Raw genomic sequence first — 16,281 nt, forward strand, 5'->3', positions numbered from 1 at the left:
CTACACTTTTAATGTTCCCGCCATCCCCCACCCTTCTGAATAAAGTTCGACTGATCTGATTTGTTGATTTATGTTGCTATGAAAAACAGTTTAGCCAAGCTAACTAACATTGTTTTTAGCTAGCTTGCATTACCATTCAATCGCTAACAAAACATTAGTAAAAATTGCTCGCTAAATCGGGCAGAACTTGTTAATGCAGGAGACTCCGAGACCTTAGCGCGTCACTAGCATCTCGTCATATCACGCAGTCGGAACACAGCTAGATAATCAGCGTCAGCGCTCTTGGGTACCCAGCATGCAGTGCGGCATGTCAAAAAACGCAAAGACTTGTGGAAAATAGTTAGGTTACAACAGCCATGCGAGGGATTTCAGTTGTTGTGTTCGTTCAGTTAGATGTTTGTAATGTTTTTGTTTGTTAGTTAATATAATCTTGTTGGTCACCCTGAGTGTGCATGTTGTGTAGTTTGATGGGAACAGAGTGTCGGCTACTTTACCATCACAAGCAGTATTCGCAAGGATCTGATTGTGTGCTATGCCCTAGACAAGTTGCCTACGAGGTTATTCTTGATTGTGGGTTGACTGAGGTTCTGGAAAGAGATCTACTCAAGAAGAGTCAACAGCTGTGGTTTTCAAGCAATCTTTGAGAAAGTTAGAAAACAGAGTTGTGGTTAATATGTTCTGATTGTGGGTGGCCATTTTTGGACTACATGTAAACCTCATGCGGCTGCTGCAGCATTTCTCCTTTGGCGTGACCTGCGCTGGGAGAGGGAAACAGCATGGATGGGGATAGTGTGCTGGCCGGGCAGATGTGTCTTTATATAGGGTGAAATGGAATGAGAAATGCAATACAAAATGTCTGAAAGGGGTGTATTTATGTAAATGTCCACATTGCCTCAATATCTTTGTGTCAATATATCAAATATCATTTTGACTGATGGTTTTTCAAACCTTATTGGCTTCAAGGTGACATTATTCTGATGTACCATGCGCAATTTCATGCAATTTTACCTTGAAATGTCAACCGTTTCTTAACCTTTGTCCCAAAGCTGACCAAAGCTAATACTCTGCCCTTTCTATTCATAAAATCTCAACAGTTGGTGTGTAGCAGAGAGGATAGAGAGACTGACTTGAAACCTTATTCCCATGAGTTCAAATCCCCATTCAGCCTATTGTTGTTGGCCAAACATGAAGTAGTTTTGCTCTCTTGTTGTCCATCTCTCCATCTTCAACAGTGTACATGTTTATAATATTTTGCCATTTTGCGGAGGAACCCGCATCGCTGCTTGCAGCTATATTTCATATTGTTTATGCTTTAAACCATAACCTCACACAATTCCTAGACAATTAAATTGGATTGTGGTTTGTAGACAACGTAATACGTTATGTTTGTTTGTTATGTACGCTTGACTCCTTGGCACTGTAGCCTATCTTCTAGCGCTTGTTCTGTCCCTTCACTCTCAGTCTCAAATTGCAAGCTTCTTTTCCTCTTTAACAAGTCTCTGGGTTTGACACATTTTGCCACGTTGTCTTGTAAAGCTTTTTTTTATTATTATGGCTTTTTCACCTCCCCTTGTTCTCTTTCTAATCTCGATCTTGTCTTTACATATGTCTTACTTGCATCTTCTACCAATTTGTAATTACGTCAATCAGGTGGCCAATCCTAACCTCCTGGGGACCTGAGGCCTGTTCCATAAAGGCCGCTCAAAAAAGCTGGACTTCAAGTCCCAAACCTGACTTGAATTAGCTTAACAAGTCAAGCGTGGCTAAAGCGGTTCCATAAAGGCCAATTTCAGCTCACGCAATCCTACTAATTTGAGTTCGATTTAAGTAGTCAAGCTAATTGTGCGTCTACCCTATTCTTAAGCAGCCCGAGGGTAGAACATGGATCATATCGATCCACCATGGGAAAACGCAATGTTCACGGCCACGGACTTCTTCCAGAAAGAATGTTCCCTTTAAGCAGTTCCCTCATCCATCACTTCATCAAAATAAAATGACACACCATGATTGACGTGAACGATAGGCTACATAGGTCGAGGTCCTTTTTTATAGACGTTTACTTCATTGATAAAAAACAGACACCCTCTAAACACATCTAAATTGAATTTTTTGGACATTGTTTTATAAATAGCCAATCAATACATTATCCAGCAGCCTAACTTAACATGGTTTTTGTGTCGAGAAAATGGAGGATAGATGTATGGATTTAGGTTTGTTTTGCAATTGTAAGCTACTGTTAACAATTATGTAGCTATGATAATTATACTGGGATGATTTAGACTGAGATATAGGCCTATATGCCTGATGCCTAAACATTGGAAATCACAAACTACCTATAGGCATATGTTTAACGTAGGCTATGTAGGTTTGTATCATTCTGAAATCATTGTTTATCATTGTTTAATGCATTAGGTTAAATGTTGTAGCCTTTTTTTTTGTACCAGTTCTATCAAGTAAAAAAGTCAATTTCAAGTCCTATAAAAAATCCCCAAATACTTAACTTCCCTTTTAATTTTAATATTGTATAATGATTGCCGAAGTGTGAAGTTAACATTTCACATTTGTCTACGTTTAATTTTAAAACTGAAGCTTTAGAAAAATTGGTTAATAGATTGTAAGGCTGTGCTGTGGGAATTTGATGTTCATTTAATAATAATAAAGTTGTCGTCTGCTAGCTGACTTATTATTACTTGCCTACCCATCACATTTAACCCTTCAATACCAATATTCTTGATCAAATCTTGGACATGGATCTCAAAAGTTCCATGTCCTAGGGAAACAGAGCTCTTAATTCCCTTATAACATTTGAATTACATTTATAAATCTTTATCCAAAATTTAAATGAAACGGTTTAAAAAAATAAAAGTGTGTTAAACTGAATCAAATGCCTTATAAAAAAATAAGAAAGCCACTTTTTTGAACCACCTTATTATAATCAAGTACATCTAAGACCAATCGTATGTTATTGTGAATATATCTCCCATTCAAAAAGCATGATTGTGTCTTACTAATTATGGTCGAAATACCTTTTTTCAGTCCAGCAGCAATACCTCCAGAAGATATTGTAGAATCGGTATTAAGCAAAATGATTGTTCTCAAATCGTCTACATATCTTGCATCTTTGTCAGATGTAGGGATCAGGGTAATTAAGTCTTGTTTCATGCTTACCATCACATGCTGTCTTTTGTGACTAAACATAAGGAATCATTTTCCCCTTCCTCAATCCATTTGGGATCTTATAAAAGCACCCTGCGCTTTTTCAAGATAAAGACAATCTAATTTACCATGAAGCTCCATCACTCTGTTCTTTTCCTTGACAATGTAAATCCGGTTTAATACTACAACACTGGGCAATTTCCCCGAATCAATTACTTTCATATGCTCTTTTTTCTGTTAAGCTTCTTGCTGAATTTTATGGAAAGCTCCCAGATTTTGAATTTCATAAATTCCCATTTACCCACATTGTATTCAAAAGATGTATCTTTCTTATCCCTTATTAAATCCATTGTATTATTGCAGTACTCTTCAGCTACACACTTTAACTCAGAAAGTCTTCCGCAAATACACTGATCCTTGGAGGACCTTGGTGCTTTTCAAGTGTACAAACTATTTTTAGTAGTATTTTTTTTCTCTCATTTATTTCAGGGACAATGCACACTGATTAACAGCAAAACTGTAAGTGCGCCAGAGTTAGCCAGAGAGGCTAATTTTCGTCTGCTGTCCCCGGCCAGATGTTTAAAGGCAGCCTAAAATTACAAAATATCAAATAACATACTAAGGTTAAAATAAGTCAATAAACATACAGTAACGTAGACACACCCAGTTCAGATATAAGCAACAGAAAAGTGTACCTGCAGTACAAGCACATATATAGCACTGAGGCACATTACATACATCAACACGACAAACACACAGACAGTACATCAATGCTTGCATACCTGATTGGCAACAAGCCATTCCTTAAGGCTATGTTTGAATGTTATGTATGTGTCTTTTGTGCGTATGTGTGATGGCAGAGCATTCCAAGTGTGTGCTGAATTTACAGAAAATGCTGATTTGCTAAAAGAGCTAGACCTATGTGAAATAATACAATCACCTCTTGAAGCAGATCTAGTGTGTCTGCCACTCTGAGTGCGCTGTTTAATCAAATCACTAGCGGAGGTGGAGCCATACCATTGAAAATTTTAAAAACCAAACACACATCAGCGAATTTAACAAGATTCTCCCACCTCAAGATATTATGTTTGATGAGGATATTGCAGTGATTGTGACTTTTTTTTTAAATTTTATCAAGTGTTTTTAAAGCTTGTTTATGGAGAATATGGATAGATCTTAACGTTGTGCCCAGCTGGTTAAACAGTAGGTCAGATGGGGGATAATCATTGCATTAAAATACAGTTTCGCAGCCTGCATGGTTAGACTGTTTCTTATACAGTTAGGTCCATAAATATTTGGACATTGACACAATTTTCATCATTTTGGCTCTGTATACCACCACAATGGATTTGAAATGAAACAATCAAGATGTGCTTTAAGTGCAGACTTTCAGCTTTAATTTCAGGGTATTTACATCCAAATCAGGTGAACGGTGTAGGAATTACAACACATTTTATATGTGGCCCCCCCCTTTTTAACCTTTTCATGTTCCTGTTAAATTTGCCTGAAAACGCCTAAACAGCATACCCAAAGTAAATTGGAAGCTGTTCTTGAACCATTTGGAGTACATGCATGTAAATGATCTCTTTTGAAAGCTGACACTCTGAAGTTATGTCCCCTGTTGTCAGGACCCCTGTCAGTCCTTCTAGTGTTGAGTAATAGAAGCTTGAACACAAGGAAAGTGAAAATTTCTATTTCCGCCTAGATTTTGTTTTGAAAACAGAGGCCTGAAGAGGCCTAGAGGTGGTAGGTATTATCTGGAAGACTAAATTGGACCACAGGTTGAAGCCTTACCCAATTCAAATCAAAAGTCAAACATAATACCACAATATATTCATATTTGACACATGTTTTTATAAGAGTACATCCAGGAATTTTCTAAAAGGGTCTTTTGGAGACTCCAAAATGACCCTTTGTAACCAAGGTCAAGGTCAAATAAAAAGGTATTATTTTTCATAATTGTTATCTCTGGCCCATCTCTGGTACTTAGAAATATCATATATAATAGCTAAATCCCTAATTAGTAATACTGAAACACAAAAACTGAAGCATGAACACATTGGAGTGCTTTATCTGATTCCAAGGATTGGCGCACAAAGAACACTGATTCTGTCAACCATATTGCGCAATCGACTGTTATTTTGAAGGCTCCACAGACGCATACAAATGAGGTATTGGCATTTTCAGCTAGCTGTCAGCTACAAGGCTAACGAGCTAATTTCAGAGCCAGTCGAAGCCAGTTCGAGAAATTTGTTTAGAACGAGTGTGGGGGGGGGGGGGCGGGGGGGGGCAGGACGCACAGACCTAGTTGGCTTTAGAGGGCTGTCAACGGGGCATGGAAGCTCCTATTGGGTCGAACAAGGTGTCAATCAAAAGGGGAGGGTTCAACGGACATTTTGAGACCTTCATTTTGTAAATACTCCGTTGATAAATCGGAGAAAATAACACTTTTATGTGAACAAGTTGTTTCTTCCTTCGGCTAACTTGCATAATGAAACAAAGGATAATGGCTATTCATGAACGTAAAACATTGTATTTGGACGAATTACTTTACATGGTTAGATACTTTGAACCCTTGGGACTTACGCAGATCAAGTTTTGATGGCATGATTTGCACACCTGGACCTATTTGAACAACTTAGGGTGAGTACAACTTTTTTCTTTGGCATTGTTGAAGGAATGTTCACCGGAAAAAGACGTTGACTTTGCTTGCTATTGCGACTTGATCTTGAATTGGTTTATTTCAATGGAAGCACAAGAATCGTAGCTTTCCAACGATGTATAACATGTGTAGCGTCTAAAAAATATATTTTTTAGAATTTAGTGCGTCGTAACTGAGGAAGGGGGAGGCAGCATTTTTGTCTCGCGGGCGAAACAGGAGCGTAAACAGGTTAAGGGACCAAAAATAATTGGACAAACTAACATAATCATAAATCTAATTGTCACTTTTAATACTTGGTTGCAAATCCTTTGCAGTCAATGACAGCCTGAAGTCTGGAACCCATAGACATCACCAGACGCTGAGTTTCGTCCCTGGTGATGCTCTGCCAGGCCTCTACTGCAACTGTCTTCAGTTCCTGCTTGTTCTTGGGGCATTTTCCCTTCAGTTTTGTCTTTAGCAAGTGAAATGCATGCTCAATTGGATTTAGGTCAGGTGATTGACTTGGCCATTGCAGAACATTCCACTTCTTTGCCTTAAAAAACTCTTTGGTTGCTTTCGCAGTATGCTTCGGGTCATTGTCCATCTGCACTGTGAAGCGCCGTCCTATGAGTTCTGAAGCATTTGGCTGAATCTGAGCAGATAATATTGCCAGAAACACTTCAGAATTCATCCTACTGCTTTTGTCAGCAGTCACATCATCGATAAATACAAGGGAACCAGTTCCATTGGCAGCCATACATGCCCACGCCATAACACTACCTCCACCATGCTTCACTGATGAGGTGGTATGCTTTGGATCATGAGCAGTTCCTTCCCTTCTCCATACTCTTCTCTTCCCATCATTCTGGTACAAGTTGATCTTGGTCTCATCTGTCCATAGGATGTTGTTCCAGAACTGTACAGGGTCTTTTAGATGTTTTTTGGCAAACTCTAATCTGGTCTTCCTGTTTTTGAGACTCACCAATGGTTTACATCTTTTGGTGAACCCTCTGTATTTACTCTGGTGAAGTCTTCTCTTAATTTTTGACTTTGACACAGATACGCCTACCTCCTGGAGAGTGTTCTTGATCTGGCCAACTGTTGTGAAGGGGTTTTTCTTCACCAGGGAAAGAATTCTTCTGCCATCCACCACAGTTGTTTTCCGTGGTCTTCCGGGTCTTTTGGTGTTGCTGAGCTCACCAGTGCGTTCTTTCTTTTTAAGAATGTACCAAACAGTTGATTTGGCCACACCTAATGTTTTTGCTATCTCTCTGATAGGTTTGTTTTGATTTTTCAGCCTAACGATGGCTTGCTTCACTGATGGTGACAGCTCTTTGGACTTCATATTGAGAGTTGACAGCAACAGATTCCAAACACAAATACCATACTTGAAATGAACTCTAGACCTTTTATCTGCTCCTTGTCAATGAAATAACGAACTCCCATGAGGGAATAACATACACCTGGCCATGGAACAGCTGAGCAGCCAATTGTCCAATTACTTTTGGTCCCTTAAAAAGGGGGGGGTCACATATAAAATGTATTGTAATTCCTACACCGTTCAACTGATTTGGATGTAAATACCCTGAAATTAAAGCTGAAAGTCTGCACTTAAAGCACATCTTGATTGTTTCATTTCAAATCCATTGTGGTGGTATACAGAGCCAAAATGATGAAAATTGTGTCAATGTCCAAATATTTATGGACCTAACTGTACCAGTTACCATATTGTGTGTTTTGATTATTCTTTCTGGTTTGTCCATTGTCTATTTGCTGGGCTATTGGAATAACAGCGCTGTCAGATATTAGCAGCTCTGTGCCACACTCGGAGTTGGTGCAGAGTCCCTATTTTGCAGATATTTTATCTAAATATTCCCCCGTCCCAGAACCCAAATTAAATCAGTTTAATAGAAGTGTTGTAATTGGTATATAAATGTGGCTAGCTAGTATCTACGGTTGTTACCTGGTTACAGCTCTGGAATGTTGCCCAATTGCTGACTAAATGCAATTTGTCTGACTGGATACCAGGGGCGTCGTTAGACCCTTTTTACTGGGGCACGTGCCCCAGTATAAATCTGCTGTGCCCCAGTAAAATCAAAAGTTTGAGTTTTAACAATTTACTTTATTCGTCAATGCATTCATTTAGATTGATAATAATGGGATATTGCGTTTAAAAAAATAAACGCAATATCCCAAACGCTTGTAAAATTAAAGCAGTTTAACCGAAAACACAAACCGATTCATGCAGAATTCCATGTCAGCGCACTCTTTTGAGCTTGCCAAATAGCCACTGCAGCACGCACACAGAAGTCCAGGTGTCGGACGCGGCACACAAGTCAGAATTGATAGGCTAAGAAAACATTACAAAACTAAAGAACGTTTCTAAATGATAGGCCTACCAATTATATTATTTTGACTAAAATATAAAAACTATATTACATGAAGCTAAAAAAACAAACAGTATTTGCGCTCAAATGAATGCGATTTTTTTTTGCACTCTCGCATTAACTATTGATGTCCCTGCCAAAGCTGCTATCAAACTTGCGTCCCTGAACTGTGTATAGTGGGTTAAGCAAGGGGAGTTTCTATAGCCTAGTAGTGCATTGTGCGCAGCAAGCTTGAAAGAAAAAAAAGGGATATGAATAGGGGCCTGTGCCCCAGTAGAGTTTTATGTCTAACAACGCCCCTGCTGGATACAAGTTAATGAAAATCCAACCTGGTTGCAAGCTTGGCACTAGCTGGCACAAGCACCAGCTTGTCAAGGACTGCAGTAAGCTTTTTTCAAGTTATTGTTTCTGTCATTAATCAGTTTAATAGCGTATGTAAAGTACAGTCAAATCAGTCAATGGTTTGCTGCTAAGAGAAAACCAAGAGCAATTGCTGGTCTTTCTTTCTTTCGTCCTTTCCCCACAAATTTAAGATTAGTTACACTAGCCAGCCATTACACTTGGCATTTAGTTTCAAATCATAAACTGCTTGTAGTTTAGGCTGGTACTTCAGCAAAAAATCAGCAGAGGAAGTTAATGGGTCAATTTTGCCTACGGTTTTCCCTACATATAGCGCGGTTGTCAAATGACCCGAGTCTTCAGACAGGGACGATGTTACTGACACGTGATGGCGCTTCTTGCACCAAGCAAAGGCACAGTCGGAAAATGAACGTGCCTTCGCCTCCTTTTTTCTCTTCTATGCCTTTGATTTGAAGACACCACCTCATGGTATCTTCCTCTCTCACTCTTTCCTCAAGATCCTTGTTCTCCTTGAGTATATGGTCATTTTGTATCTCCAAACCTTTGACTTTATTTTAACAGGCATTTACATTGACTCTTTTCTGCATATTACTGACTGGAAGTTAGTTAGAAATGTGGAGAGGTGTTATTTAACAAGATGGTCAGTTGTAGTTACAAATGTGGCAGTTTTTCTCATAGATAATTTATTATTCATTTAAGTACTATAGATAGTTCACAGTGCCCGTGATAAAATTGGTGGCACACACACACAGTGTGTGCTGTGCTTTGTCTGTCATAGCCTGTAACATATTAAAATTAAAACATAAAATTTAAGGATACTCTGAAGTTGTTCTGCGGCGACTACATTTCCATGCGTCATAATATTTCATTTATAAAATGATTAAAGTATATTCTATGCAAATACTTATTTAGAATGACTTGATTTAGAATGACCAAATATGTAGTCAGTGTAAGAGTAAAAGTGCTCTTACCGTGTCAATACATGGAAGCTCTGCTAGCCGCTGAGACAATCCCTTGAGCTGTGTGTAGTACCAGCAACGCTCCCTTTCTTCTTTATCTATCTCACTCAACAGCATAGTCCTGGAAGTCAAATCTCAGTTAAACATGGAGAACTGCATGTCCACACAAAACAATTGTCACCAATTATTTATGTATTCGAGTATTTCTTATTTTTTAAAGGTCCCATGACATGAAATGTTCACTTTAGGAGGTTATTTAACATTAATATGAGTTCCCCTAGCATGCCTTTGGTCCCCCAGTGGCTAGAAATGTTGATAGGTGTAAACCAAGCCCTGGGTATTCTTCTCCGCCTTTGAGAAAATGAAAGCTGAAACGCTTGGTTTTGAAAATCCTCTCCTTATGTCGTCACAAGGAGGAAGGTTACCTCCCCTTTCTCTGCTTTGCCTGCACAGAGAATTTGGCCCACCAATGAGAAAATGAGCTACGACCGTGCGAGCGCGATATTGGTTTTTCGTCGAGACATCATGGCTTGCAAATGACCGAAGCATGGCAGTTAGCCCCGCCTCTTTCTTCCTCATAGCATTTAAAGCTACAGACACAGAAACGCCACGTCCTGAGGAAAGCTCATTGTGGGACTGCTCGTAGTGGCTGTAATTCTGCGCCAAGGCTAAATTTCGGGAAAGAGACTTCAGATACAGTATTAGGGGACCACTAAGGCCTATATAAAAGCATCCAAAAACAGCATGTCATGGGATCTTTAATGCAAGACAAACCTTTTACTGGTATGTTGGTTATATTGATATGTTGCTTATATTTGTGGTAACAAAGTAGGCCTACTAATCAGGAAAACACTGTAGGATGGCCGAAACCTACAAAGCCTTTGGAAAGTAGTCAAACCTCTTAATCGACATTTAATTATATTCAGTTAGCAGATTTGTAACCAAACGGATGGATTAGGTACACATAATTAGTGCAGTAGATAATCAAGAACTAAAAATGCACAGTTATAAGAGTGATAAATGCCGCAGACCTGTTTTACAAGATGTTGCAACAACATCATAGTGTGAATTAGAAATGCATCACAAAAAAGGTATAGGAAATTATTCCCACTACTAATCTCTAAACAAATCAATTTGCAGCTCAAGTTGTCATGTAGATTTCATTTCTTAAATAGGCGATTAGATGGCTTTGAAATTCTAAATGATAGGCTTTAAGGGGCTGAACATAACATGTACAAATTCACAATGTATTTATCTATATAAACTGCCACTCACCTTTCTTTACATAACTCCTCCAAGTACTGGGCAGTAATGTGATACTCTCCTCCAATCGCAGCTCTTTTGGGTGGGGCTCCCTCCAGGATGTGAGGGTGACCAGGGTGCATTATTGTGTCATCCCCAGACAGATTAGAGCTTTGAAGGGCCAAAGGCCTAAAAAGGCTCTTAGTTCTCTCCAGTCTGGAGGAGAGAGTTGTCTCTATATCCCCGTCTGACTGTTTGGCCAGACATGATAGGGTGTCTGAGAGAACATGCAGGTTGTGTGGCTGATGCTTTAGCTCGTAGTAGTTGGTGAGGTCCATATGCAGTTCTAGAATATTGTGAGGATGCGAGGAGAAAAATGGAAGGGGGGTTGCGTTATTTTATTTTTTATGCGAGTATGAGTGTAGAATTCAGAATTATTTTGAAGGGTTTGAAGTGAGTGGTTCTCAATTCCTTCTGCAAAATACAATACTGTGTTTCGACATACTAAATTGGGACATAAGCTAAATGGACAAAGTCAAACAGATGTGTCAGACTTACGTCAATCAGATCAATCGGTAAATTAGTTGAAGTGTGCACAATCAAGAATTTATAAGTATTTTCAAAACATGAATCTTCTTAGATCTCATACCCATACCTTTAAGTTGATCCAACACATCTGCCCTTCCAGAGGAAGCTAAAGTACCAGCCTCCTGCTCCAGTTTGCTCTGTAACTGTCTCAGGATGTCCTACAGAAGGAAAGAGTGTTTAAGAAACCCTAGTGTCCAGGTCCAAATTAGTTTGATTTGTTAAAACGATTTGTTTGTAAACCTCGACCTACGGTTTCGTTTAACAAACGTTTTAACAAATCGAGGCGACAAAGCGTTTGCTGACCTGTCGAGGAGTAAACATTTGGTTTCTTATATACTACAACAATACGTGGGAACTTGGAAGATCACAAATGAAACAGGTTGAATCTGGAGCAGACGCCATGTTGTCAGAGCAATCAGCTGCACTTGCACTGATGACGTCACTACATCTCCAAGGCAACATATCAACAACATCAATTCGTCTTCTGTCTGCTTCAGATACTTCTTTAGAACGGGAAGCGATTGCGGGGCGTTTGCGGACTTGTGCAAAAACCATATTTGGTTGTTTTAGTTTTTTTTTGGCCATTTAGGCTACTTTGTTGCCGAGCAGATGCCACGTTGTTAAGGTCAATGGCTACATCTCCAAGGCAACCGCTTGTTGCTAGGTCCGTAAAAACGTTTATTTACCTCTGCGAACTTTCAGGAGGTATATAAACGGATTTATTAACTTTTGAGAACGTCTTCTGGACCAATAGGAACAGCGTATTGGTCCAATTATTACACTAGTATATAAGAAACACAAATGTGGAAAGCAGAGACCAGGCAACAGTCCTTTTAACACTCCCGCCCTTAACACTATCTTAGTTTGGATTGAAGGTGGAGATGTTATGAGGGTATTTCGGAGCAGGTGAATGTAATAGTCTAATAGCTAATGTAATATTGCACATATTTTCGTCCTATTTCCCCTAAAGCAATAAAGTTAGGCTACTTAAAGACACCTTACACTCATATGTTCTAAATGGCATAAATGCTGCCAATTAATAATTGACGTAACAACTTATTGTAAATGGTCAGTATCCTAGCCTATTGATTAAGGTAAGCCACTCTGAAGCATGTACACTGTCTGCTTCATTTGATCTTGATAAGCTAAGCATTCTGTAGCAAATAATAACAATAAACCCACTATTTATTAATTAAAACTACTTCAGCATAATAATGCACCTAAAATACAAACGTGAGCAAGGGCAGCAATCGCTATCGAATCAACAGACATGTGCAATTTAGCTAGCAGGGGAAGAATACGAACAACGAAAATCACCAGTTAACTTAATTTAAATTTGCAAGAACTAGATAACAGGCTTAAATGAACTGACAACATAAGTATACGACTTACAGTTCTCAAGGATGCACACACGCAATCTCAACTGCGGTATGAAGCGTGTGTCCGTGCTATTCTCCGACATGCACTCTAACATTCATTCCTGATAGACGGCCTAAAATTTTGTACAGCCCGATTTCTGATACCGTGGCGGCAGAAATCAACATAGAGGAAACACTGGGTTTGAAATATATATATTTTTCAATAAAAATGGAGATGACAATGGTGGGTATGTGCAGTAAGTCCAGTGTCACAATTCTCTGACCGATCAGTAGTCTGCAGTGTTTTTTCAAGTAACCTTTTGGTTTCGCTTCGGCTCGCCTGGAACCTACCGGCGCCTAGGCATTAGGTACCTGGGGCCTCATGTATAAAGGATTGCGCAGCTTTCATACCAGAAGATGGCGTACGGCCAAAACTCGAAAAGTACCTACGCACAGAAATATTCACATGTATAAAACCGGTCGTATGCCAGGTCCTGCGCACCTTTCCTTTATAAATCACAATCAATGACATAATCGGTCGACATTGACCGCACGTGAACGAGCCACTAACCCCGCCTTGCCTCCTTCCATAAATGAATATGCAGATGGACTATAATGCGCTCTGGAGGTAATTTCTTTGTCTGAATTACCGTATTTCTTCGAATAAACGCCGCCCTCGAATAAACGCCGCACTAAAAATTAACGTTAAACGCCGTGGCATTTATTCGAAGAAATACGGTGACTGTGAGATGTTCTGACAACAGAGGTGGAGGCGAGAAAATGTGTCCTGTTTGGCGGCCTGTCATCAGGTATTAGCGACAAAAGAAAGTCGGCGGAGTGGAAAACTATCACTATTTGCGCCCTTTCTTGTTTTTAACCTGTAGCACTTTGAGATTTAGCTAAATGTAAAGTGCATTACAAATAAAATCATTATTATTATTATAGGGCCATAAATGCTGTGGGTTCAGAGAACCGGACCATGGCAGAAATTAAGAAGAAATGGTCCGATGTAAGAGTGGTGGCGCATCGTAACAGCATGGCAGCTATAGGGTTAGCGTGACATGCATTTCCTGAGTGATTTTGTTGTTCGTTTGACACCCTTAAGTTTAACAGAAGTTATTAAGTGGTGGCGGATTAAACAGAAGGCTATATAGCATTTCCCGTTTTGGGTTTTGGCATTTTGATGTGATCATCCACATTAATGATCAAACTTTTATTACCGTAGGTAGCCCAAATATGTTTTTTGAATAACTAACGTTATGCCTGCGTATGACAGAAACTGTAGTGGAAACTTTATTTTGTAATGTTTGGTGAGTTTCGGCACTTTTCAGTTAGAATTCGCCATGTTACAGAGCCAGACAAGATTTTGCGGACGGTCCGCACATTCTCACGTCTGCTCAAAACTTTCCGTGACGGCCCGCACATTCTCACGTCAAGTAAATCTTTATACATCACAAAGTGTGCGTGAAAACCAGCGTACGCAAGCTTTTTGTGCGTACGCAACGTTTATACATGAGGCCCCAGATTTGCGCAATGGAAAAACGCCATCATACTAATACATAATTAGTATGATGTTATTCAGTTATTTGGTAACTAAAAAAACTTTCAATTAAATGCTTTTACATTCCTGGATAGTATTTTTCAAAGTACATAGTTTTCCTAACAATAGCAACACAGTGTAGTAATTTTTTTGGGACTGATAAGGTTTTGATATATCAGACAGAAAAACACAGAATGTGAGAAAGCGCAAGAGCCTGTAGATGTATGTACGTATGGAGGATTATAGGGGACTAAATAAATAAATAATTAAATAATTGAATGGCTAAATACTTATTAATTATTACAGGGACATTCCCCCGAGGCAAGTAGGGTGAAGTGCCTTGCCCAAGGACACAACGTCAGTTGGCACTGCCGGGAATCGAACTGGCAACCTTCGGATTACTAGCCCGATTCCCTCACCGCTCAGCCACCTGACTCCCAAGATCCCAGGGCCCAAGATCCCATGAATCCCATGATCATGTTCTCAATTCATTTAAGTGTTTTTCAAGCACGATAAGGGCCAAAGTAGAAATCAATTTGGTTCTGAACAGTGGCGGAACCAGACTTTTATATAGGGGGTGGCCAAGGGGTGGCCAGGGCTACTTCAGGGGATCCACAGACCAAGACTGAAAATGTGTGTGTAACCTTAGCCTGGCATCCAAGCAGTGTAAATTATGCATATGATTGCTGATGAGAAATAGAAATTCAAATTTACTTAAGCCTGAGTTCTTCAGTGTGGCCTAGTATGGTCCACTAGGGTTACTTTAATCACATTCTACATTTACTATGAATAGACTGTGTCTCTACATCTGAATTGCAACTCATTTCTTTCTTACACACACTGTACTGTACTGACAAACTGGAGAGACTTTGGTCACTCTGTTTTCATCAATATATAATCTGGGTCTAATCAGGTTAGAGGTTAGATCCTTTGATGAATCTTTTACATTAAAACTATTAGTGTATACTCACACAAAAAAAGCCACAGCCATTAAAACAAGAACACTCATGAATCAACATTTTAAAGTGAGGCTTAATCGGAAAAGTTTTGTGTAGGCTTACATGTTTTCATAACATTTTGTTCAGGAAGCTTCAAACCCCAATGCTAAACCTTAAAACAATAACTGTAATATGATGCTCTAGTCTTCCGTCGCTGGCGCTGTATCAGATGCTGGCGTAGTGATTTGTGACTGACTGGTAACTGGATGCTGATTGACATTTAATTTATCTTGTTAAAAGAACTGTGGAAATATCCTTGATTGAAAAAATGCACTGCCAGATGTCAAAAGAAACGCTTCTTTTAATAAGATAAATTAAATGTCAATCAGCATCCAATTGCCAGGGATAACGAATTACATTTTGGGGTGGCACCTGGAGTGGCCAGTCCAATATCAGGGGGGTCCAGTGCCACCCCGGCCACCCCTCTGGCTCCGTGACTGGTTCTGAAAAAGCGCTGTCTGAAGCGGCATTCTTTGCACAAACACCAGACTCACACACTGAGAGAAAAGCCGCTTCTTCTCAGCCAGTGCGCACCAGTACCGTATTGATTAGGCCTACTTGAGGACGAAAATTGTCGTAAGCAGTCTTTAATGAGTTTCAAAGTCTTAAATGAAGGTGAAGAGCTGGAAGAAAACCGGATTTGTGTCAGATCCACGACATGTGCGTCAGGTCTTAAAGAGACAGACGTCTAATAAACCCACTGCTGTCCGTCTCATTAATGTTAATCAAAGAACAAAAGAAAAAGAGAAAATCACTCGCTGCTCTTGATTGAATAACATGTTTTTAATAAGAATTAATTTAAAGTAAATAAAGTATATGTTTGATAAATGAGATCTCTGATTGTAGTCCTTGAAAACCCCCAAAATAGTGCTTGAAAAGTCCTTGAAAGTACTGGAATTTCATTATACAGTATCTGTACAAACCCTGGGGTGGGCGAATCGATCTAAAGTAGGCTATCGATAGTATCGATACCAACGGTGGTATCAGTATTGATTGATACTGGCGTGATGAGATCGATACTTAAGTTTTGATTTCTCTTGTCATTCATTTTC

At 39.4% G+C, this 16,281-nt stretch overlaps 1 protein-coding gene and 1 long non-coding RNA gene across 2 annotated transcripts in view; both read right to left on the reverse strand.

The window, feature by feature from the left end:
• LOC134012989 (uncharacterized) overlaps positions 1 to 16,281 on the reverse strand; it is a 354,410-nt gene that overhangs the window by 125,556 nt on the left and 212,573 nt on the right. The window lies entirely within an intron of this gene.
• The window catches only part of apc2 (APC regulator of WNT signaling pathway 2), a 70,801-nt gene that overhangs the window by 32,294 nt on the left and 22,226 nt on the right, over positions 1 to 16,281 (reverse strand). Inside the window, exons 3-5 of the mRNA XM_062452810.1 lie at positions 11,401 to 11,491; positions 10,779 to 11,091; positions 9,516 to 9,624 (exon numbers count right to left, since the gene is read on the reverse strand). Of these exons, the coding sequence (XP_062308794.1) occupies positions 9,516 to 9,624; positions 10,779 to 11,091; positions 11,401 to 11,491 (513 nt within the window). The remainder of the gene's footprint in view (positions 1 to 9,515; positions 9,625 to 10,778; positions 11,092 to 11,400; positions 11,492 to 16,281) is intronic.

The sequence above is a fragment of the Osmerus eperlanus genome, chromosome 26 (assembly GCF_963692335.1).
Source record: "Osmerus eperlanus chromosome 26, fOsmEpe2.1, whole genome shotgun sequence".
NCBI lineage: Eukaryota > Metazoa > Chordata > Actinopteri > Osmeriformes > Osmeridae > Osmerus > Osmerus eperlanus.